The 26,841-nt window shown below is 37.8% G+C and overlaps 1 protein-coding gene across 2 annotated transcripts in view; it reads left to right on the forward strand.

Annotated features, from left to right (window-relative positions):
* The window catches only part of kif4 (kinesin family member 4), a 233,219-nt gene that overhangs the window by 51,530 nt on the left and 154,848 nt on the right, over positions 1–26,841 (forward strand). For both annotated transcript variants that reach the window (XM_042748267.1, XM_042748268.1), the window contains exons 8-10: positions 13,357–13,476; positions 13,844–14,019; positions 15,536–15,597. In XM_042748267.1, the coding sequence (XP_042604201.1) occupies positions 13,357–13,476; positions 13,844–14,019; positions 15,536–15,597 (358 nt within the window). The remainder of the gene's footprint in view (positions 1–13,356; positions 13,477–13,843; positions 14,020–15,535; positions 15,598–26,841) is intronic.

Here is a 26,841-nt window from a genome sequence, read left to right on the forward strand (position 1 = left end):
TGTCATGATTATTAAATGGTGTTTCTTATTTTTTACAGGACAGTATGTATTTTTACAATATAAGATATATCTTTTAATGTGCTAAAATATTTTTAATAATGAGTGCTGGGGTCGTGACTTGTGGGGGTGGCTTGGAGCGTGGTCAGATTTTCCTTCTTTTTTTTTGTCTCTAGCTGATCACATGATCATTAAAAGAACACAGACCAAGATCTTGTTTAGAAGGAGCTATATTAGTAATTATTATAAATGAGAATTGTTAACGATATTGCCAATATCCACACAGCTGACAGCTTTACCTGTTCTAGTTTGTTCAAGTTGTGTATTTTCTGCACTTTCCCTTCTCACGTCTCCGTCATTTTTCTCTCGCTGCACAGCCGAGCTGCGTTTATCAGACTATGTGCGTCAGCACTGATGTGCGTCAGAGATGAGGACTGTCTGAAACTCTCTTTTTCCACTAAAACTTTCATGCGCATCGTCTCAGTTTAATACGTGAACATAAAAGATCTGATTGCAAAACAATTCGGAAAAAAAGCATTATATTCAAATTTTTAAGTTATAATATGTAAATATATACCCAGATAGCAATAACACTCGGGCTGATTCTGGCTGAAATGCGTCTCTGTCGGTTCAGTCTCGGCATCGATGAGAAGATAATGGGCCAGAGCCGCGCCGACTCTACAAAACACTTCTGGCTGACAGACGGCTTTTTCCCTATGGGCCGATCTCAACTGAAAGCTGTTGTACACGCGGCAGGTCCACACTCGGTGTAGTTGTGTGTATTAACCTTCGGCCCGAGTTCGTTTCATCACAGACGGGGCGCTGCTAGAATGAAGCAAATCATCCGCCTTAGAAAACTTTTTTAGAGGTTAAATCCTGAGGAGCTTTCGGCGGGTAGTCGCCAGTGGCGACCTCAGCAAAACTTTCGTTCGCAAATTAATATTTATGGTCGCAAATGCGACTGTTTTAGTCGCAGTTTGGAGCCCTGGATGAGGAGAGACAGAGATGAGAGAGAAAAAAAAAAAGATGTTTTTTGGTTTTCAAAAACACTGTGGCTTTTGGCTCTACAAGATGTGTGTAATTTTGCGATGTGTCTGGATGGATGGTGAAGGCTCCTCCAAATTTGGGGCAGCCAGCTGGAGTCCCCTGTTCCCTGCTCCCTGCTGCACTCCATAATAGTGGACTGTAGCAGGCTCCAGCCTCAGGTGAATGGGGGTGACAAGGGCTGTCAAAATGGCTGTAAAACTAAATTCAATTTTTTTTAAATTATATTTGAATTTAAAATACATAATTTTTGGCTTCCCTCCACATCGAGCTAAATATTACTAATGCACGTTTATTCAAAGCATACGATAACATGACTGTGGGGAAAAAAAGTGCATGATGTTTAAAATGTTTATAAACCAATTATAATTAAGTTGCTTAAACAATTATAAACAAAATGGCACCCTGTATGTATGCATAGTTTAATACAAATGGCCGAAAGCCAATCAAACAGAGTAAATTTTTTTCATTTAAAAACACAAGTTGCAGTGGAATGGGGAAAAACCCACCATAAAGCTCGATGTTTTTTCAAAGTTGAACTTGCATTAATTTTTCATGGCTTTCTATACATGCGGCTCTTTTGTTTGAGACGTGAGTGCAACGGTGATAGATGTCCCTCTAGAAAATGAAAAATGCATTTGACTTTTGTGCTTTTTTCAGTTGCTTATAAATATATTCATGGCTAAAGTCTGAAAACACTGTATTCAGTACAAACTGGGCTACAATAATATATAAATAGCATGTATGTACATGATTGTGTTTTTGAGAAAACAACGTTTATGCGTGGTTAGTAAAAAACTAAAATTTTGAAGTCATTGAAATAAGGTCATAAAACACATACAGAACATTTGTTCACAAGACTGTCAAACCTGGAGCTTATAGCCTAGAACAAACTCTGCAGGACAGTGGCCCTCCAGGACCGAAGTTGTCTATCCCTGGCCTAGAATTTTTGCTTCAAAATGATGTGAAAATCATCTTGTTTACTCACTCACAGAAAACAATAGATTGATTTAAATTTCTAAGACTTTTTTTTTTTTTTGGTAAAGGGCATATGCGAGTAGGCATCAACTATTATAAATATTTGTATGATACCCACCTGAGAAGACAAAGACCCACATAATGAGCTGCATAATGATCCTTTCAGTCAGGTATATGACTGAGAGGGAAGATTTACAAGAAAGAATGTGAGGGCAAGATAAATGTATATAATTTTATGTTTGTAGTTTATTTTGAATATATTTAATTAACCCACAAAATAATTTGATATTCACTTTCGAGTGCAGTTAAACAGTTTATTAGTAACAATCAAAGCTGACTTTCAAAGCTGAATTTTTAGTATCATTACTCCAGTCACACAATCCTTCAGAAATCCTTCTAATATTCTGTTTTTCTATATATATATATATATATATATATATATATATATATATATTATTTTTATTATTAATGCTGAAAAGAGCTGAGAATTTTTCAGTTTTTTTTTTGATAAATTGAAAGAACAGCATTGTAACATTTATCATATTAATCGTTTTTATTTATCATCGTGTGTGCTAAATAAAAGTTTTAATTTCTATATATACTGACTCCAAGCTTTTGAATGGTAAAGTGTATATTGTTACACTTGGAGTAAAACTGGAGTAATTATGCTGAACATTTAGCTTTGATCACAGGAATAAATTAAATTGCAAAATATATTCAAATAGAAAGCAGTTATTTTAAATAGTAAAAATACTTTATTGCTTAAAATTAAAAATAAATTACTGCTTTAGCAAAGTGGTATTGACTGGTATTGTGTAATGTCGAAATATATAAATGAACATCCCATAACTAGCATTTCCAAAGTGTATATTGTTTATGTGCTCTTAAATAAACTAAATGATAAACTGCATTATTAACATTATTGTGATGGTAACTGATACTAGTAGTACAGTAGAACATTTAGATTATGTGAATGGCACTTCATAATGTTTTACTTGATTATACATTTAGTCAGGAATTATAGTTTGGAAAAAGTCCAACTAGAAAAATGAGTACACGTTATGTGAAACCTACTACAAGTATATAAATAAAAAAAGGACTTACTCATGTTTATGATCTCTGCTGGATTAAGCGCTTCATTCTTTTTTTTTTTTTTTTTTGAGGAAATCCAAAACTCAAATCCTGAGGTAATCCTCAGGGCATTTTCTTGGGGTGAATTATATCTTATTCCTCTCGGCGCAAAGCAAACAGTAAAAAAAAAAAAAAAAAAAAAACACTTGAAACAGTTTTGCTGCTTTGTTTTTTGTATGGGCTTTTACAAGCTGCGAGCTTCAAGTGAAACATAATCTCAATAGCGCGTTCAGCGTGTTGGTGTGGTCGCATTAGATATAATGAAGGGAGATGTGAAAGACAGACATCGCATTGTTTTCATATGTATTTATCACAGAATATCTGTTTTCGGTAGCACTTGCTTAGTTTACAAGTAGACATGTCAAGCTTTTTATAGTTATATTTCTCATGTCTCTTTGTTGAGTATTCACTGAGTTAGTTCATTTTAATGACGTGTTTCTAAATGCAGACCAATGCTGCAGACAGCGCACCTTGTTTGCTTTCTTTATTTTATAAATGCACAAAGTTTTGTTGTTATTATGTGTGTATACAAATAAAAGTAGACCCTTTACAGATTCGATTGATGTATTGCTCTTATCTGTACGATCAAAACTGAAACTGTACTTAAAGTTCATTTCGGGGTTATCAGGAGAAGATGCCTAATAACGCGTATACGCGGGGATTGACTCGAGAGGGTTAATCTAGATTTAAACTGCAAGAGTGTGTCTGCCTCCCGAACAATGTTAGGTAGGTTATTCCAGAGTTTAGGCGCCAAATAGGAAAAGGATCCGCTGCCCACAGTTGACTTTGATGTCTAAGACATCAAGTCTTAGACAGCGTTCTAGGTTATTACATGCAGAGTTTTTAGGTCCTATAATTAACACCTGTTTTTTTTTTTTTTTTTTCAGAATTTAGTAGTAAGATATTACTCGTCATCCAGTTTTTTAAATCGACTATGCATTCCGTTAGTTTTTCAAAATGGTATGTTTCGCCGAGCCGCAAAGAAATTTAGAGCCGAGTATCATCAGTATAACAGTGAAAGCTAACACCATGTTTCCTGATGATATCTCCCAACGGTAACATGTAAAGCGTGAAGAGTAACGGCCCTAATACTGAGCCTTGAGGCTGCATTCACTGCTACAAATTGATGGTGGTCATATAGGTACAATTTAAACCATGCTAATCCACTTCCATTAATACCAACAAAGTTTTCTAGTCTATGCAAAAGAATGTTGTTGTCAATAGTGTAGAACGCAGTGCTAAGATCCAGTAGCACTAATAGAGAGATACAACCACGATCAGATGATAAGAGGAGGTGATTTGAAACTGTAAGGAGAGCAGTCTCAGTACAATGATATGGTCTAAATCCTGACTGGAAAACCTCACAGATACCATTTTTTTTTCTAAGGAATATAATTGTGAGGAATACTACCTTTTGTAGTATCTTGGACAGAAAAGGTTCTAACTAGTTCTTTGGGGTCAGGGGTCAAGTTGTGTTCTCTACTAGTAGTGAAGCTTAGGGATTTAGTTAAGAAATATATGCTTGAATTTTTCAGTTTCTAAGCTATTTTATTGCGAAATCACAGAACAGTGTTGACTACATTTCCGCACTGAATGATTCTGTGTGCATGAGATCAGCTCGTGTTGTAAAAGCTACTGTCTATAGCCTATGTGTGTGTGTTACAGTGCAGCAGCACATTAGATTAGAACTGTGACTAATTTACTGTACAGTAGTATTGTAGGGTGACCAAACGTGCCATTTTTCCAGGACACGTTCTGGCCAGGATTTCTATATTGCCTAAAATATCTAGGTTTTGGCTTTGGTTTTACTGTTTTGATACTTAATGAAGGTAATGATTGTTTGACCAATAACATGCAGACATTGTACATAATCGACCAATCGAGGTGCGTGAGAAGGTGGGATCTAGAGAGAATTGTCAAATCAATGCAGATACGTGTACATAATAATGTTAGTCTTGAAGCAGCACTGAGCATACCGATTGGTGTATGACATTAAAGTACCGTGAGAGCGATTTAAAAGCACAAGAAGCTGTCTGCTCTCTAGAGCCCACGCAGTACTTTGTCGTACAACAGTTGGTCTTCGCAGGGCAAACAATGCCAAAACGTGGATATTTTAGGTAATGTACAAATCCTGGCCAGGATGTGGAAAATGGCACATTTGGTCACCCTATACAATAGGCTTTTAAAACGTGGATTCTCCTGTTCAGTTTCGAGCATCCAGTAATATAACAACACGTGTCTTGTGGAGCACTTTCAAAGCATGCATTTATTTGTTATTTTAACTGTTCAGAAATGGAGCGTTAATGTGGAAGTCCTTCAAAGATTTATTATCCTGTTGCACCCTCTATAGGACCAGTGACTAGTCGACATCAAGCTTAAAGCGTCATGGCAAAGCTTTGAAGTCGACTAGCCGATTAGTCTGTGCAACCCCTATTGCTTGCTGCATGAACTGCTTAGTCCAGTTTTAAAAGTAAGTTGTTGTTTTTTCTACTAGTCTGGTCAGTTTTATTTTTTTTTTTTATTTTATTTATTTTTTTTTGTTAGAAAAAAAATAAACTAAGCTTTGTTTTTTTTTTTTTTTTATATACATTCTAATGCTTAATAACTATTTAACATAATGCATATTCCGAATTGGTGATCTAATGCTGTTTGAGAGGTGGATTTCTGTGCACGCGCTTTGTGTTGGTTGGCAACTTTTTTTCCCCACAACTTTTTGTGGTTAAAATGTAACACTCAGCCCTACTTGCTGAGGATGCACATTTAAAAGGAGAATTGTTTAAAATACCTGTACCTTAAAAATGAAGACAAGAAAACAGTGGATATAAAATAACTTGTCTTTACACCAACAGGAATGACACTTAGCTAAAACAACACAAGATGTTTAAAGAATCCTTAAACTGGTAAAATTATAGTCCATCAATTCCATACTATAAGCCACAGGAATCTTTGTGTGTTGATAGTCTAATGTGTCCACTCGTGTATATACAAATCCAATGTGCAATAATCCAGAGTGCAAGTATGAGAAAGTTCACAACAAGGTTAGGGATAGGTTACAATTTTCAAATATTCGATTAGTTGATTTAATAATAGAATATTAAATAGGCTGTGGGATTTTTTTCCCCTCATGTTTTCAGTGCTGATGTGGTGAACAAGTTCATGTAACCAGAGGATGGCGCTGCCAATAACTCACTTAAAAGCTGTCAAAGACAACAGAAGAGCACCGCATTGTCTCACGCGCACACTGTAGATTTAAATCAGGGTTTAGCTGTCAACACTTTTTCTCAGGCGGCTGATTTTCTTAATCTAGCGCTAGCAGTGGCCCTCCTGTGACAAAACGAACTCGGGCCGAAGGTAGATACACACAACTACACCCAGTGTGGAGCTTTCAACCAAGATCGGCTCATAGAGAAAAGCCGCCTGTCAGCCAGATGTGTTCTGGGAAGTTCTTACTCATTTTTGATGTTCTAGCCTTAGTAGATGGCTAGAACGGCTAGTAATCAAAGTCTGATGTTCTAGCCTTAATCGACGGCTATGTTAACAAGTACCGTCATTAGTTGATGTAATATTAAGTGTTTTTGTACGTCGTCATCGCGTCTACCTGTCTTTAAGCGCGCATACAGTCGTGAGTTTCTGCTGGATGTCGGCAGAACCGCATTTTTAGAGTTAAACTCTGCGCAGGCGGAACAGCTGCGAGATCTCGGACTGCTCCGGAGGCCTACATCATCACTGACCCCCACTGTTGCATCTCGCCCACAACGGAGGCGCCACAAATGGCGTGAGAGGAAGCAGAAGAGGGGTAAGCGCGGAGGTATCCGGGCTAGGCTAACGGCTAACCCACACAAGCCATCTATCCCCACCATCGTACTGGCTAACGTACGATCTTTGGACAATAAACTGGACTTCATCCGATTACTACGTTCAACTCGAAGGACTGTAAGAGACTGTTGTGTTTTTGTGTTCACGGAAAACATGGCTTAGCAACAGCGTTCCAGACTGCGCCATTCAGCTCGACCAGCTGACGTGCTATCGAGCAGATAGAGCTCTCGTCGCGGGAGGAAAAACCCGCGGTGGCGGGCTTTGTGTTTACATCAATGATGCGTGGTGCCGTGATGCTGTTGTGATCTGCAAACACTGCTCACCCCTGGTGGAGTTTGACTATTAAGTTCCGGCCGTTCTATCTGCCGAGGGAATATACTGTCATACTGCTCGTTTCGGTATACATTCCCCCGAACAACAGCAACAGGAATGATGCACTAAATGAACTGCACCAGCACATCAGTGAGCGGCGGACAGCACACCCTGATGCTTTTCTCATCATAGCTGGGGATTTCAACCATGCTGACTTAAAGAGTGTGTTTCCAAAAATACACCAACACATTAATTTTCCAACAAGAGGTAAAGACATTTTAGACTTTGTTTATACCACACAGAGAGGAGCTTACAAAGCCCTCCCCCTTCCCCACCTTGGTGCCTCAGACCACATTACTGTCATGCTAATGACTGCATACAGACCGCTCCTTAAAGTCGCCAAACCAGTTCAGAAACAGATTCAAGTGTGGCCGGAAGGGTCGTCAGACGCTCTTCAAGACTGCTTTGATACAGCTGACTGGAATATGTTTAAGCAGGCTGCCACTTACAATAGCACCACTGACCTCCAGGAGTACTCGGAGACTGTCACTGCCTACATCAACAAGTGCATTGAGGATGTAACGGTCACAATAACCATCACTGTCCGGGCCAACCAGAAGCCGTGGATGACAGGGGAGGTCTACAGACTCCTGGAGACACGTAACGCTGCCTTCAGAGCTGGAGATGAGGTGGGCCTGAGAACAGCCAGGGCCAACCTATCCCGCGGCATCAGAGAGGCTAAGAGACAGAAATCCAGGAGGATAGCCCATCAATTCAGCGACAGCAGAGACACTCAGAGCCTGTGGCAGGGGATACAGACCATTAGGAACTACAAGACCCCACAGCAGACCTGTGAAAGCAACATCTCTCTGCTGAACACCTCCTTCGCTCGCTTTGAGGCACAAAACAGCACCACTGCACAGAAGACTCCACCTCCTCCCGGTGACCAGGTGATGACACTGACCCCGGACAGTGTGAGGAGATCCTTCAGCAGGATCAATGCACGCAAAGCTCCGGGTCCTGACAACATTCCTGGGCGTGTACTGAGAGACTGTGCAGCAGAACTCTCTGATGTCTTCACTGACATTTTCAACATCTCACTTAGTCAGGCTGTTGTTCCCACATTCAAAGCTACCACCATCATTCCAGTCCCGAAGAAGCCATCTCCATCCTGCTTCAATGAATACCGTCCTGTTGCACTTACTCCCATCCTCATGAAGTGCTTTGAACGGCTAGTCATGCACCACATCAAGTCTGCCCTCCCCCCCTCCCTGGACCCATTCCAGTTTGCATATCGGTCCAGCCGGTCGACCGATGATGCCATCTCAACTACCCTCCACTCAGCACTCACACATCTAGAGAAAAAAGACTCATACGTCAGAATGCTGTTCATAGACTTCAGTTCAGCATTCAACACAACCATCCCTCAACAGCTCATTCACAAACTGATCGAGCTGGGGCTCAACACTTCGCTGTGCAACTGGCTGTTGGACTTTCTGACTGGAAGACCTCAGGCAGTACGTGTCGGCAGCAACACATCCAGCACCATCACACTGAACACTGGGGCCCCCCAAGGATGTGTGCTGAGCCCCCTCCTCTTCACTCTGCTGACCCACGGCTGCACACCATCACACAACTCTAACCTTTTTTAATAAATAGACTTAATAGTTTGCGGATGACACGACTGTGGTGGGTCTCATTAGCAACAGAGATGAGACAAACTACAGGAGCGAGATGAGCCACCTGGCCGGGTGGTGCAGTGACAACAATCTCTCTCTGAATGTGGAGAAGATGAAGGAGATTGTTGGTGACTTCAGGAGAGCGCACACTAAGCATGTTCCTCTGACCATCATTGGTGCGACTGTGGAGAGAGTGAGCAGCACCAAGTTCCTGGGTGTGCACATCACAGAGGACCTCTCCTGGACTGACAACACTGCAGCACTGGCCAAGAAATCACAGCAGCATCTCTACTTCCTCCGCAAACTGAGGAGAGCCAGAGCCCCACCCCCCATCATGTACACCTTCTACAGAGGCACCATAGAGAGCATTCTGACCAGCTGCATCACTGTGTGGTATGGCGCCTGCAACGCGTCCTGCCGGAAGACTCTGCAACGCATAGTGAGAGCAGCTGAGAAGATCATTGGTATCTCTCTCCCCTCCCTCTAGGACATTTATGGAACCCGTCTCACTCGCAAAGCCCTCTGCATCGCAGGTGATCCCACCCACACGTCACACAGCTTCTTCAGTCTGCTGCCATCAGGGCGGAGACTGCGGAGTCTCCAGGCCAGGACCAGCAGACTGAAGGACAGCTTCATCCATCAGCCTGTCAGGAAGCTGAACTCGCTCCCGAACTTGCCCCCCCGTCCCTCTTCTGCCGCAGGCACCACTGAACTATGAACCCCCCCCAGATCCCACATCTCCAGGTCCTTCCACCCCCCTTCCCACTAACATATGATGACATGCACCAGTCACTTTGTGCAGCATTGGTCTGCCCACTACCTCATTCACCATGGAACTGACGTCATTCTACCACCACATCAGTCAGTTTAAATAAAATAACTGCTCTTGAGCCCTTTTGTCAATTTAATCAGACTGAATAAGCTTTTTTTTATGCACTAAAAATCTTTTTATCTGCACTGTTTGTTCACTGGTTGGCACTCTATCTGCCATGTGCCTTGCGCTGCTTTTATTTAACTTTTTTTTTTTTTTTTTATTATGTCTTTTTTACATTCCCTTATTGTATAGTTATATTTTATATTTGATCTAGATTTTTAGGCTCTACTGTTAGTGTTATCTGTATGCACCGGGGGTCTGAGAGTAACGCAATTTCGATTCTCTGTATGTATGTACTGTACATGTGGAAGAATTGACAATAAAGCAGACTTGACTTGACTTGTATAGTCTCAGTTCTTAAAGACAAACATATATTTTTAAGAGGAGTTAAAATGGACAATGAAACATGCAAAACCTATTAAAACTGATACATACATATACAGTTATAAATATACAGAGTGGTTAAACATGTCCATTATGTGTCAGTGTCACAAAAATAGACACTTGGAGCTTTCTATAGACATTTCCCATGTCTTACAAGTATTCGCTGAGATTTGATTATTTTTGTGACTCATTTCAGAAAGAAGTTCACTTAAACGAGATGGCAGAGAACACACCCTGATTGTTTTCTTTATTTTACAAAAGCGCAATGTTTTGTTGTTATTGTGAGTATATACAAATAGAAGACTTTATGTAATTTAAGCTCTGTATTAGAAAAAATTGCAACTGGACAGGACAGCAGATTCACTGACCTCAGAGGGTTAAAATCAAGCACAAGTACTCTTTATTTTCTCATTCATGCAGGTATGACAAGTGTGCCAACAAATGTCAACTTTCAGTAGTTATTTGGATTTATTTGCATACTGCAATTTAAACTATAGCCGCGTTTCCACTGCTGGAACTTTACCCAGGAACTAGGGACTTTGGGCTGGTACATGGTGTGTTTCCACGGCAGGAACCAGGATCTAAATAAAGTTCTGGGTAAAAAAAGCCCCTCAGAAAGTCCCTGCTCACTGCTCAGTACTTTTTCAAAGGTCCGGAACTTTTGGGGGCGGGACTTGGGTGCTGAGCATGCTGATTGGTTGAGTTCACTCAGCACTGTGATTTCAACCACCATTTATTCGGATAATTTTTAAAATATTACTGTTATTGTGCCATGAAATGTAGTTTTAAAAGTATTTCAGGTGAGAATGTAGTTGTTTAAAACTCAGATCTGCGGTTTATTTATAAAGACAGTGCCTATTTAAAAATGTGTTTCACCATTTTCAAAGACGATCAGCTCCACGCCATCAGCGGGAGCCCAGTGCTCATGTATCTGCCTAGAGCAGTCTCAACTTGGCTAGTCCTTCTGACATTTGCCGCTGGCTCTGATGCCTCTTTAGTGGTTAAACATAAAATATAATTTGTTTTGGGTAAATCTAACAGGTAATCTTTGCTCTTTATTCAGTTTATCTATGTTAAAATGAAAATAAAAAGTGGCAATTTATATATTTAATTTCATTGTAATGTAGGCTGTATATCTACACATTTCCCTGAACTAAGTACATTTCTGCAGCTATTATTATGTTTAAATGAAAACGAAAGGAGGCAGTGGTATTTGATATCCTAATTCGTCTTATTGTAAATATTCAGTGAGGAAAACTGCAGTAGCCAAGGCGAGCTTACTGATGTTATCAAGTACGCTGCTGTTTGCAGAATTGCCGGACTTGCGTCGTCCCGTCCACGGGAGATTACAATCCCGAGTCGAACTCACAAAGTCCGAACTACCGAAGATGCAAGTCTGAAATTTGTGCACTTTGTATTGAGAAACACGCGCAGACCTACGTCACCAGATTATTTGCCTAATCTTCATGGTACTTTAGACCGCGGTGGAAACGCAGAAAGCAACAGGTCTGGGGGGGAAATAGTTCCTGGGGTAAAAAGTTCCTGGTACAATTGTTCTGGGTAATTTCGGTGGAAACGCGGCATATATAAAATTTCTAAGGATAGACACTTGATACCATTGTCACAATATATCGTCATACTGCCCAGCTCTAATACAACTAAACTTTTAATAAACCACAGAACAGCGCAAGCCGGAAGCAACGCGGCTCACGTGGGCAAGGCTTATATGCTCCGAGAATGGACACTGCACTAGTGATACAAACAAGCAAGTCTGTTAAGAGCAATTCTTTTAATATAGACAAATTATTATTAGGCTGGTCTGCAAGTATTATCCAAGCAAATTAAGTGCACGTTTTTATCATGTGTAAAATTACTAATTAACATGGTGGATAAAAGCAGCTTGTTTTTTACACCAACAATATACTATAGGCGTACTACTTACATAACTCAGGTGATTTTTCAAACTTGATGGGCTGTTGTGGTAAAGTTTGGGGTTTAAATTTCAAATCGCATATTTGGCACACTGCCTTTTGTCTTGTCCTCACTCAATTTAAAGTGCTCCCACACAGCTGAGGTCTTCGGCATTTTTGTCTTTTCCTGATGAACTGAATCATGAGGTTCATAATGTTCACTCATGGGCGAATCATATTCAAGAGCAAATGAGAAACGTTTCACGGGGTATGCCAGGTGTTAAAAATATAGAATATTCAAGAATATTCAAATCTCAGAATTGAAAATCAAATGCCAACCCACCGAACGAATAATCGAATATTCTGGTCCAGCCCTAGCAATCACTAATACTTCCCACTAATAACAAAAAATGCTTTATTTATCTCACAGTTAGTACAATTTTATTATACTTTAAAAACTAAATTATACATTATAAATATCTACATCTAAGCAGATATATGCAAAACCTATTTTACAGTAAACATTGGTCTAAACATTCTTACTTTAACATTCAATATGCAGCAGTGTAAACATTATTACTTCTTTATCATATACCATTTATATTATAGAGAATAACATTTACATCCTGGTATTGTTCAACATTTAGATGTATTGAAAAATTGCCTGCATCTGAAGATACTTTGTTTCAAATAATTTTTGCAAAAATGTAAAAATACGGGTGAAAATTTTCCATTGTATTCCAATACATTATTACTCTGTGAAAATAAAACAACATACTTATTCTGACCTGTACATATTGTTCATACTAAATTGTATTAATTTAAATGGTTAAATTCTTGCTGACAAATGGGTAAAACCTAATGATCTGAAGGAGAGTGGAAGAGACTGGTATAAAGGCAATATCACACTCATAGCATATATGCTGGGCTCAGTAAGAAGGGAAAGACACTCTGGACAGTTGACAAAGGAATTTGTCACTAGCCAAATCAGGCAGTTGCATTGCAAAAATTCATAATTTTTAAGTCTAAGGAAATCACAAATAAAGGGTATTTTTTACATTTATGTAATTACTTGTTTTAGCCTGCCAACCCATTCCTTTGTATTGTATTAAAGTGCGGCCAGGATTTTCTCCAAAATGTCTACATTTGTGTTCCATGAGCAGAGTCATGGGTTTGGAAATGACAGATTTACCTTAAGGTACCTTACTTGATGACTTGATTTGTGTCACAGGAATCAGCATTAACCGTGGACTGCTGTCTCTGGGGAATGTGATCAGTGCACTTGGTGATGAAAGCAAGAAGGGGACCTTTGTGCCATACAGGGATTCCAAACTGACACGCCTCTTACAGGGTAAGATTTCATTCAGTCCATAGAGTCAGTTGTTTATCAATTCACTCTATTTTCAATACACCATATAGCAGTGAATGAGCACCATTACAGAATGTAAGTCATGCTGTTGCTAGCATATGTGTCAATATTTCTTTAATAATCATTAATAATAATCATTCTACAACTTGCTAACAATTGCTAGTAACATGTTAAAATATCTCACATTGATTCTGACCTTCAGACTTTAAATTATTAAAACTATTTTAATGTTTCAGATTTCTTTTCTAGTTTAGGTTTTCTTCCTGATAAGGTGGTATGTGTGTTTTTTTGTTTATTTAGTAATCAATTTATTTTTGGTCATGAAATTCTTTACAAACTGTCTTTCCAGACTCTCTCGGAGGAAACAGCCACACCTTGATGATTGCATGTGTTAGTCCTGCAGACTCCAACATTGAGGAGACCATCAATACGTTACGATATGCTGACCGTGCCCGTAAAATTAAGAATAAGCCCATTCTCAATGTTGACCCACGTGCAGTAGAAATGAAGCGACTCAAACAGAAGGTACTAAGTCTATTTGGTGGTTTGTGGTTATTGGGTAGGGCTGTGCGATTATCTAACTGCGATTCTTTTGACAGATATTGCGATTGCGATTTGATTTGCTATTTTAATTTTGTAAAGTCAGGCTTCAGCTTAATACTGTATTGTCAATAGTGTGTAGCACAGTAACTTATGGGTATCGTTACCCTGCTGACAAAAACAATAGAAACCATAACAGGAATTCTTATTGTTTCCATTAAAACAATTACAAAATTCCCTTTTGTAGTGGGTTTTGGCATTATTCCAATAGGAATTACTGTTGTTCTATTGTTTCCCATCTGACAGATTACATCCCACAAATAAAATCTATAAAATATCAGTAGACAACATTATAGTTTACATTAAAGCCAATATAATTCCTTTTATAACCCTTTAATCCATACAATTTTTTATTGTTTTGGGAGGAGTTCTGTTGTTGTTGTTTTGTTAGCAGGGAATATTATAACTGTATTACTACTTTACAGACCTTACTTAATTATTGAATTTCACGGGAAAGATTAGTTTATTTTATGTAAATAAAGAATTGTATTAGGCTACATATGCTGCATTTTCATTTATTTATTTATTTATTTTTTTAAGTATTTGGGATTTTAAGAAAATGTGCTGAATGTTTCATTTCATCTAAGTGAAATTAGCTAAGCAGTTAGACTGAATTTACATTCGTTTTAAATGTGGAGCCAGGTGCGAGTTGACACAGGTTGCGAGTGTCCGTCAAGCCGACAGACTGCGTGTGTGGGGCAAGTTTAAACGCTCCTCCGTGAGACGTGGCAGAGAGGAGCGAGTATGAGAAGCATTCAGAGACACAGGCTGTGTGTGTGGTCTTCTGAATTGGGAATAGCGAACATGCATTAAACTTCTTTCAAATCAGAATCTGTTGGGGAGATAAAATGTGCAATATAATGTTCATGTTCTAATAAAAACATTTAAGAATATATATTTTATTCTCCAGTACTGAAAGCAGAACCAATAATGGAGCTCTTGATATGTGTTGTGACACAGCTCTTGCAAATTAACGTTACCTTTTTTGTTTGGCATCTGTCATTTCGAAGCTGAAGTAATCTCATATTACATAAGTTTTTCTTTAGTATTAATTTGCCTACATATCGATCTGACCACGTAGACACCATAGTCACACACACACATGCACGCACTCTTTTTTTTAATGGTGGGCGTTTACGCAGTTGGCTAGAGCAGAGCTGATTGGGGAGAATGAAGGTGCACTCACTTTATTGGTTAGTAAGGCTGCCACTCAAGGCTGGCAGTCATGCATATGCTCTGGAACAGAGTTATATCGCGTCCACATCACAGGCTTTGCGATTGCGATTCGATTTCGATTAATCGCACAGCCCTACTATTGGGTGCTTTTCAAACTACTGTTACATGACTGGTTATCTAAAATCAGGTAGAATGCTGAGGTAATATTTGGGTGATGTAATATGTTTTTATTTATTTTTTATTTTTTATTTTTTTAATAACACAGGTGCAAGAGCTTCAGGTGATGCTCCTGCATGCCCGTGGGGGTGTTGCACCTGTGCTGACAGGGTATGTCCTTTTCTTTTAAGATTTTTCATTTTTATTTGTGGGGGGTGGGGGGTTAGTATATACAGTGGGGAAAATATTTATTTGATCCCCTGCTGAAGCGTTCTCAACTATAAACTGAGCTGGATTGAAGGGTCTGTAATTTTTATGGTAGGTTTATTTGAATGGATAGAGACAGAATATCAACCAAAAAAATTCAGAAACAAAACACGTTATATAAAGGTTAGAAATTGATTTGCATTTCAGTGAGTGAAGTAAGTATTTGATCCCCTACGAACCAGCAAGAATTCTGGCTCCCACAGATTGTTAATGTGCCCATGTGGAACACAGATTAGTCCTGCCACTTTAAGTTACTCCTAATGTCAGCCCCGAACTACACGGGAGGAGCTTGTTAATGATCTTAAGGCAGTTGGGACCACAGTCACCAAGCAAACACTGGTAACACACTATGAGTGACTGAAATCCTGCAGCGCCCGCAAAGTCCCCTGCTCAAGGCGGCACATGTACAGGCACATGCCCATTTAAAGTTTGCTAAAGAACATCTAAATGTTTCAGAGAAAGCTTAAGAGCAAGTGCTGTGGTCAGATGAGACAAAAATTTAGCTCTTTGGCATTAACTTGACTCGTCGAGTTTGGAGGAAGAGAAATGCTGACTGTGACCCCAAGAACACCATCCCTACAGTCTGTGGAGGGAGCTGAAACTTTGAGTTGCTAAACGACAGCCAAGAAACCTTAAGGATTTAGAGAGGATCTGTAAAGATGAGTGGATCAGAATCCATCCTGAGATGTGTGCAAACCTGGTGACCGACTACAAAAAATGTGCTTGCCAACAAGGGTTTCTGCACCAAGTACTAAGTCATGTTTTGCTTGGGGATCAAATACTTATTTCACTCACTGAAATGCAAATCAATTTCTAACCCTTATATAATGTGTTTTTTTTTTCTGGATTTTTTTTGTTGATATTCTGTCTTTATCTGTTAAAATAAACCTACCATAAAAATTACAGACCCTTCATTTCATTGTAAGTGGGCAAACTTAAAAAATCAGCATGGGATCAAATAAATATTTTCCCCACTATATTGACCCAGCTAAAGAGGTGGTGTAGGTCCGCTTCCAAATGAACTCTGGTACGATTGAATGGATAAACCAATGAATGGATGACCTTAAGCACATGTGTGGTTTTGTTTACAGTTTCTGGTTCACTTGCAAAAAAGTGCGGTGTGAAAGCGAACCGCACCAAAAAATCAAAATAAAAAAATCAACATTGTATTTGGTCCAGACCTAAGCATGTGAACTAGCAGACTTTTTTGGTGTGAATGCACCCTTACTTTCCCTTTCATATTAGCGGCAGTTCTGCATCAATTGCTTAACCATACAACTCACTTATATTATACACAAAACTTTTATGAACAAAACAAATAAAAATACACCATGCTACCTAATATGACATAACAAATAAAGCCCTATTTGGACTGGACTAGTTTTCTAAACTACGTTTGAGTTTCGATTCTTATTACCTGGTGTCTGCGATTTTCATGTACCAGTTTGGAAGAGACTAACATCTCCATGTTTATTCAAGAGGTGGGAGGGTCTGTTTTGTACATCGGGGCATTTTAGAGATCACATGCTCTGTATGCGTGTATTGTGTATTGTCATTCGGATTGATTACCATGTGTGTTAATGTGTGGTTAGTTTAGTTTAACTATTTTTTTATTTATTTTTATTTGTAGTAAACATGTTTAATTTTCATTAAGGTACATATGTAATTAACACATTATGTAATTGAGTGCAGAAATGAACACGAGTAATCTTACTTGACACTTATATTGCAAAAGCCAGTGTCAACAGTTTACGTGATCTGGCTCTTGATTTTATTTTATTTATTTGTTTAATTATTTTTTGCCGGGAGGCAAATATATCAAACATGTGCAGAGTAAGAGCATCTACGGCAGGGCTCTCCGACCTTATTTCATTCAGGAACTACTTTTTAAAAATGAAAGCGGCTGAGAGCTACCCATATTACACAATGCTTAAATATCTTAAATAATGTATCAATCCAAACTGGATTGTATACTACACAGTATTGTTAAAATGTGCTGGAAATATAAAAAAAGTACTGATACACACACTGAAATCATTTATCTGAGTTTTATAACAAAAGCCAAAAAAAAAATATCAGCACTATGCACTTTTTGTTTGCATAAACAGTGAAATAAAAACATAAAAAAAAGATGACCGGATTTTAAACTAATAAAAAAATATTCATAACATGTTATCTACTGATATGTACTACATATTCAAATAAAGTTTTTGATAATTAAAAAAAAATATATATATATTTTCTTTTTTATGAAAAGGATGAGTCAGAATGATAAATAAAATTTTATCTGCTCCTTAACCAGTTCTACATAAGCTAATGTGCATTCTAAAAACCTCAACACTTTTGATAACAATTTAGGTAGCCTATTTTCCATCGACCAGAAAAAAACTTGGTCAGGTTTTTCCATTTGTCTGAAAAAAATATGGCAGGCAGACTGAATGAGTTTGTAAATCCACAGTTTGACAGAAGATGGCGCCTATGACCTGCAGAACAGAGCTATTTCCACGGTAACCTCTGTAAGCAAAGCTGTGCTGCACTTCTAAACACTGCTTTATTACACATTACACTGAGGGAAGATGGAAAGCAAATGCCATCGAAACTTTTCAGAAGAGAGTCGGTTTCCTATTATGCATTCATACAAATAAATAAATCATATAGTACATTCTTTCATATAATTCCCTGCACGGAATACACCTTGATGTAACATAAAATAAATAAATTACCCAAAGTTTAAATAGTAAAAATAAGCAAACACTGTGGAACGATATAAACAGCATAAGAAACGAATATATATATATATATATATATATATATATATATAGATATATATATATATATATATATATATATATATATATATAAAAATCACCTTAGATAAATGTCAAAAGTCAATAGGCATTTTAAATTGCTAATAAGGCGCTTTTGCATTTAGTTTTAAAATGAATCTTCCGCCATCGTCTGGTCTTTCTCACCTCACTCTTATCGTCAGTCAGCTCGACTCACGTGATAAATGAAATCTGACTCCTACTGCTGACCTGTGATGCGACTGCCGTCTGGCTCGCTGCATTAAACAGCCACGTTCAGTTTTTAATTGGGCTGTTGAAAATGCTCTTATGGTTTATTGTTTTGGTTACTTTGTGATAGTACAGGTAAAATTTCCCAGACGGCATTTTCAGTACAGGTCTTTGAATTCGGTACACAAGTGTACCGAACAAATCATTAATTTTTTTTTTTCAGGAAATTCAGACAATAAATGCTTTGGTGCTCTTTAATGAGCCATGACAGCTTGCTGTATAAACGTCTCAGTTCTGATGGCAACGGGGAGCGCGATCATCCCTTACTCTTCCTTACTACTATGGGATTATTATCCTGCCATGATTCAAAACTGAAAATAAAGTTCTGAAAGGTTGAAACTAAGTGTTCGAAAGCTCAAAATCTTACAAAAAAAAGTTTTGCAAGATCGAAAAATAAGATTTGCAATCTTGCAAAATGTAAAAAAAGAAAAATATCTCTGCAAACATTGTTGTTTTTGAGATTTCCTTCTTCAGGACTGCAACATTTTTTTTTACGATGTTGCGCAAAGAATTTTTCCGATTTTCAAATTTGTCAGTGTTCTCCCACTGTATTAGTTTGTTTTCCAGGTTTGAAACCTTGTAAATGGTGATCTGAAAACTGGTGTGCGAATGTGTGAAAAAAAGTTTTGAAACTCTGAAAACAGAGTTTTGCAGTGTTGCAAAGTGGTAAAAAAAAAAAAAAAATCTGCAAACATAATTTTGTTTGAGTTTTCCTTCTTCAGAAGTGCAACACTCTTTTTTTACGGTGTTGTGCAATCATTTTTTCAGAGTTTCGAATTTGTCACTGTTCTCCCAGTGTATAGTTTGTTTTCCAGATTTGAAACCTTGTAAATAGTGATCTGAAAAACTTGTGTGCGAACAGGTGAAAAAAAGTTTTGAAACTCTGAAAACTGAGGTTCGAAAGGGGGCGAAACTTATTACATTACATTACATTTGCACTCCTATTGCAGACTATTTTTTCAGAGCCGAGTTTACAACACCCACTTTGCTGAGATACGCCCACACAGTTGCGAGCTTGCGACTCACGTGATTTGTGGCAGCGTTGTCATGCAGCTCCGCTCTGAAACTCAGACTGAGTGAAAATGAAGCTTCGCAAACTCGCAACTTAAAAAAAAGCCTGGAGGGAGGGCCTTCTGCTCTTGGCCAATGCTTTGCTGTCTGCTGACGTACAGTCCAGTCACAAGTCGTATTTACTGGAAAGGTGGGACTGACCGACTGTTCCGCCAATGACGAAAGCGCACAGGATACGCAAACAGAGGATGCACGGATCTCTGGCCACAAGGCGGTCCCGTCTAGAGCTGCAAGAACCGCGTCCATGGTTGGATAGCGTCCGGTCCGGTCCAAAAATAAGGCTACCGACTTGTCGCGGGAATTCACTATACAATTGCCAGTAGCCACTGAGTTTACCACTGATAGGCCGGCGGTGCATATATATATATATATATAATATATTTTTTAGTATTTTTTTTTCCTGCTGGTGTACCCAAACCAAACTGTGAAGTCAAAACCGAGGTATGTATCGAACCGTCATGTTTGTGTACCGTTACACCCCTACTTTGTACTATGGATTCTTTAGGGTAGTGGTCTCAAAACTCGGACCTAGAGGGCCGGTGTCCTGCAGAGTTTAGCTCCAACCCTAATTAAACACACCTAAACCAGCTAATCAAGGTCTAGGCATACTAGAAGCTTTCAGGCAGGTGTGTTAAGGCAAGTTGGAGCTAAACTCTATAGGACACTGGCCCTCCAGGACTGAGTTTGGAGACGCCTGATTTCGAAGTTCAAGAATGGGATCATGTAGATTTTTTTTATTTTATTTTATTTATTTATTTTTTATTGACACTTGTGTTGCTTGTTATTTGTTACATTTTCCATTGGCAGCCCTGAATGTGATTGTTACACTATTATAAAAATACTGAAAATGTGAAGTTGCACTTCAGTTTGTGACTTAGTGGAATTGCTATACGTGAAGTGAATAAAATGGGCTAATTTGATCCTACTGTGTTGTTACTCTGCACATGCTTTTTGATCATAAATAATAATGCAAAATGATTATCTTCGAATAGAAGATATGCGGTTTCTTGCATCACATAAATTATTAGTAGTCAAGTATGTGATTTTGAAGGTGATTGATTTTTTTTTTTCCCCCTTTGTTTTGACTGTCTCATTTGGACTTAGACTCAAACCTCTTTGGAATCGGTCTTGACTAGTCCTGGTCTTGGACTTGTCTTGGACTCGACAAAGGTGGACTTGACTACAGCCCTAATCTAGACCTGCCAACCTGTACGCATTTTGCGTAGCGGCTACGCATTTTGACCCCAAAGTATACTGGTAGGATTTGTCACTCTAAACTACGCAAAAATCTAGTGACGCCTCTGTCCACACGCAGTATTCAAAACAAGCAATGGAAAAGATGAAGTTCAACCAATCAGAGCGTTTTTTTGTTTGTTTTGCATTTAAATAATTTCTGCGTTTTACTTCTCTCCTAGAAGCCTATAGCTTATAGTTATAGTAAAGCTGCTAGCGTTCGCCCCATCAGATGCTCTGACAGAAAGGCTGCATGTGAGGCTGACAGAAATGCGCTGTTTAATGTGTTTGATATGTGCTGTTTTCCTTAATGCATAACTTAAATTTCACAGGTAAATTCTCTATCTGTAAATGTTAAAAAATCCATGGAAATATTTCAATTTTTCTGTCAGCAGTGCATGAGTTTTTGCTTTGCGATCCTACACTAAACTCCACAGACTTCATTTAGAATGAGCGCCGTCGCGCGCATGGGTGCCAAACAGACAGAGCTCAATGAAATAGGAGCGCATTAACTGACTAAAATATACATTTAGCTGAAATATTTGTAGTTGGACAATAAATGTGATGCATGTAGAATTTTAAACCTACAAGTAAGTGTATTTGTATGATAGCACCAACTGTAAAGTGTAATGTGGTAATCAAAATAGCCTTTTTACTCAGTCTGTGCTGTTTATTATTTTCATTTTTTTTTTTTTTAGTTTAGTAACTTCCGCTTTAAAAGGATTATTTTTAGATTGTAATGTTACAATGTTTCTTCTTTTTAAAATGGCATTAAAAAAAAAAAAAAACTAAATGGCAAAAATTTACTAAACCGTTGACATACAAGGCTGCTGATGTGTTATCTTTGTTATTGGGCACACCAGAAAACACGTCAGCAGTGTCGTACGTCAGCGAACTGCAGTGTTGTGAACGCGCTCACAACAGACCCGGAAGAGAAGACAATGCTGAATAAAGTCATAATTTTTGTTATTTTTGGACCAAAATGTATTTTCGATGTTTCAATTAATTCTAACTGACCCTCTGATGTTACATACTTTGATGTTTTTATTACCTTTCTGGACATGGACAGTATACCGTACGTACATTTTCAATGGAGGGTCATAAAGCTCTCAGACTAAATCTAAAATATCTTAAACTGTGTTCCGAAGATGAACGGAGGTCTTACAGGTTTGGGTGAACTAACTCTTTAAGGTTTTTGAGCATGAGATCACTTCTCTTACAGTGTGAAAACTTCATCTCATTTTTATAAAATAAAATAAAATGCTATAGTATTTAACTTTTCCTCTCCATCGGCGAATGATGAATGACTTTCATGCATCTGATTATAAAATAAACCTCGTGCTCTTATCCTGTGGTTATTTCAACAGTTTTCTTCGTACATTGTTAGAACACATTTATTATTCAATGGAACTGAGCGTATGCTTTAGAAACTTACATTTTTATTCCGTCCATGCAATGTCCTTCGGCTGCTCAGGTAATGTCGCCGGTATGACCGAGAGCAATTGAAAAACTACAGAAAAGCAAAACCACTTCACTATAGCATTACTGGCCATGAGTACTAAGGAGAGATCGCACATCAGCTGTGTCAGTGAGACGAACGGAGCGTGAGCACAATCCTGTGACACTCACAGGTGGTAAATAGTGGAGTGCGTCAAGGAGAGATGTGAGGCACAAACACTGTTCAGGGTCTCCATTCATTTCGTGCTTGTAGTAATTTAATGTGTATGTGTGTGTGTATATATATAATATCTTTTGAAAGCATTGAATTGCTGTAGAAATCGCAATTCATTTGATTCGATCGAGCATTTTAAATCGATTACGGTCCAAAATCGAGGATTCATGATTCAAAAATCATGTTTCAAGATCAATGCATATGCATCGTCAGGGTTTGTAATTGATGCATTGATAAAATGAGTGAAATGTTACACCCTTAGTGAACAGTCAATAAATCAGAACAAATTACAAGTAATAGCACAATTTCCAGTGTTCAATTCAAAAGAGACAGATGCCAGGGTTCGGTTCGGTTCAGTTCATGGTTTTGGAGCCTCGGTTTGGTTTGGTTTTGTTTGCTGTAGTGGTAGGACGCATGGCACCAGTAATGCTAATGAACACTAGATTCACTTTTTACTTAGTAGTAGTAGTAATAGTAAGAATAATAATAAGAATAAAAAAAAAAATTGCTCTGTTAGTTCATGTTAAATAATGCTTTAACAAATGAGACTTTGAAAACGTTTTGTAAATTGTTACCAAAAATCTATTGCCTTAAAAAATGTAAATAAAATGAAATGATGCCTACATAATGCAAACAAGTCATTGGACAACATTTCTTAGGCTACATATTAAAAAGTCATGTGCCATGGATAAATGAAATGGAATAGCCGGACAACAATAATTAATTTTAATCAAATATGTAATAACTCAATCTGACACTCGAGATTCACAGGCTGTTTGAGAGACGGCTGTGCGTGCTTTGGCAGAGAGCGCATTGAAGTCATCTCTCAGAGATTGTGTTGAGTACTCCATGGGTTAAAATAGCGTGAGTGTTTAATTTGGCATAGTGTTTTCACGATACTAGAATTTCTAACTTCGATACGATACCTTGAAAAATATTGATATTCGATACCATTTTCGATACCACGGAGAAAAAAACTGCCACAATATTGAGGGGTTATTTTTTTATTTAAAGCTAAATATAACAAGTCTAGAACATATATTTTACATTAACAAAAATGTCCTGAGGTAGTGCACTTGTTCAAAAGCCTCTCAGATTGAATACATTCAAAAACCAATAAAGTGCAAGTAAAAAAAAAAAAGTGCAATCTTTTTGTATTTCCAAGTAAAATCAAATCACAATGTCAACAAAAGATACTTAAACTTCAAGCAAAAACAAAATCAGTGTAATCTTATGCATCAAGTATCAAATTAGTAAACAAAATAATTAAATGGAATCTGTTGCTGCAGTTTTATGCAGATTTTCTCTACAGAGGTGAGTGAGATTGACACAGCTGGTAGTGTAGGTTGTGATTGTGTTGTTTTTGTTGCAGGTCGAGTCTCATAGACCACACTTTTAAAATGACCTGAATGAACTAATCTAAGAACTTAGGTTAATGGTAATATATATTTGTTAACATGAATAAGCAATGAAAAATACTTACAAAACATTTGTTAATCAAAGTTAAAAGTTGATTTAAACTAACATTCACTAATACATGTACTAATTAAAATCCAAAGTTCTATTTGTTAATATTTTTTCATTGGACCAGAGCTAACATGATCCGTTATATTTTTATTACCTAATACCTACTGTTATCAAAGATTAAAATATACTGTAACAGATGCATTGCTCATCGGTCATAAAAGCTGGTTAATATATTAACGTTATTTGATGAACAGATTTAAACGCAAACGTGCGTGCATCACACGCGAAAACAGTGCTCACTGGATTGACATGAAGTCGTCAAGTCACTTTTATTTATATAGTGCTTTTAACAATACAGATTGTGTCAAAGCTCTTAACAGTATCAAATTGGAGGATAGAGTGTCAGTAATGTATAATAATAATAGCAACCTCGAGAAATTCTTTATACAGATCGGGGGTGTCGGTCTCTCAGGTGCTTTGCTATATTAGTGGTGTTAGCGCCTTTTGTAAGCACTGTTCTGTAGCATCTCTTGCATATTGGCTTGCTTGTGTCCTTCGGCTTTCCATGTTCATTTGCCTCATATGCAAAATATTTCCAGATAGCACTCCTACTGTGTTCCTTATCAACCAAAGCCGGTCGCGAGGGCGTTGCACTCGCCATCTTTCCATTCACTTCACTTTTGCTAACCAGAGCGAATGAGACGAGTGTGCGTGCGCGTGTGGTGGTTGAACGCCTTTGGAGAGAAGTGAAAGTGAAAGCGCGGCTACTATCGATACTTCGGGAAATTAGTATTGGTACCGTTCAGATATTTCAGTATCGATATTTATCGAAATATCGATATTTTTGACAACACTAATTTGGCAAGACTTAAAATGACATGGAAGTGACAGTTCTGTCATCTGTCTGAAATGCACTCTAGTCTTGTACTGCAGTGTGCAGTTTGCTTGCAGAGCAAACTCAAAGTGAATGATATAGCTGCAAGCAGCGATGGCGGGCCCAAGCCATCAGTGCAAACGCCACCCATGTGGCATCAGGAAAACTGTGTCCAGTGGGCACATGCATTTACAGTAACCCTCTGGCTGTCTGGTTTTAAGGGTTACAGCAATGGTAAGGGTTAATCCAAACCATCAAAACTGTAAAACACACACAGAACAATATATAAAATTTTAGTAACACTTTACAATAAGGTATCAGTTATTGACATTAACTATATTAATTAACATGAACAATAGTTATAAAGCATGTTTTAATGTCAGTAAATATTCTCTCAAGATTAGTTAATGCACTGTTAATGAACATCAACAAACATTAATCATTTCTGTGAAAATATATTGCTCATTGTTAGTTCATGTTAATGCATGTACCAATGTTAACAAATGAGACCTCCTTATAAGGTGTTACCAAAACCTTTATTGATTTACACTGCCTGCATAATTATTAGGCACGTTGATATTCTGATATTTTTTTCCAAGCACATTTTACCAGTTCCAAACCACATCAATCTTAATTACTATTAATTTTGTATTTAATGATTTATGAGTGATATATAATTGTCCACGAAGGCTGAAAGTGAAAAACTCCTTATATTCAAGTGTGCAGAATTATTAGGCAATTTTCTTTTATAGATGAAATAAGCCAAAAAAGAGGTTTAACTTGGACTGAAAAGACAAAAATTATTAAATCCCCATGAGAAATGTTCAAAACTAATGCAATGCAGAAATTGCAAAGTTAAGGCATGACCATTGGACAAAAAAATGCTCACTGTGACAGCTGGGTCAGAAAAAACAGGTGGAGAAGAAAAGACGGCCCCACTTTATATTAAGTGGCCTTAACCACTATGTACTTGCATCTAAAAATAAGTACAATGTACTTATTGTTCATATTGTATTGCAAAACACTTTTGCTGCTATAGAGGTGGAATATGGGTAAGGTTAGGGACAGGTTTGGTGGTATGGGTAGGATTAAGGGTGGGTTAAGGTGTAAAGGATGGGTCAACAGTGTAGTTATATATGTAATTACAGAAATTATTTACAGATGTAATTACATGCAGGTGTTTTAAGAATGTAAGTACAATCTAAAAACATGTACACAATAAGTACATTGTACCAAATGATTAATTAAAAATTAAAGTACATAATAGTTAAGGCCACTTAATATAAAGTGGGGCCGAAAAGACATATCCTAATGACAATGACAAAATAATAATCAGAAGAGGATCTATGACTTCTGGAAGCACCACTTTTAGGATCGTAGATGGAATAGGATCTCACATACATGTTGCTGGTTTAGATGATTTAACAAGTTTATACAATTCTTCCTCTCCTATAGTAGAGAATAAGTGGAATTGTTCCTCAGACGATCTACAGTAGGTGGCCAACCAGAACAAATGCAAAATGCATTTGCAGCATTTGATCGCTGAGTGGCTCTTTAACCACAAGTTATCAAGTGAATGCTTCAAAGTGCATTTTCACAAATAGCTGTCAGCTTTGCCTCACCGATGTTACATTTGAGGGCTGCAGTCAGTGGAAAATTAAAGAAAAACACTGTAGGCCTAGATAAAATATTCCATATTCAATTATGCAAATTTAGTACTTATGAAGTTATGTGCATTTCTCATTTAGAACAAATTT

This window comes from Cyprinus carpio, chromosome B21 (assembly GCF_018340385.1).
Source record: "Cyprinus carpio isolate SPL01 chromosome B21, ASM1834038v1, whole genome shotgun sequence".
In the NCBI taxonomy this organism is placed as follows: domain Eukaryota; kingdom Metazoa; phylum Chordata; class Actinopteri; order Cypriniformes; family Cyprinidae; genus Cyprinus; species Cyprinus carpio.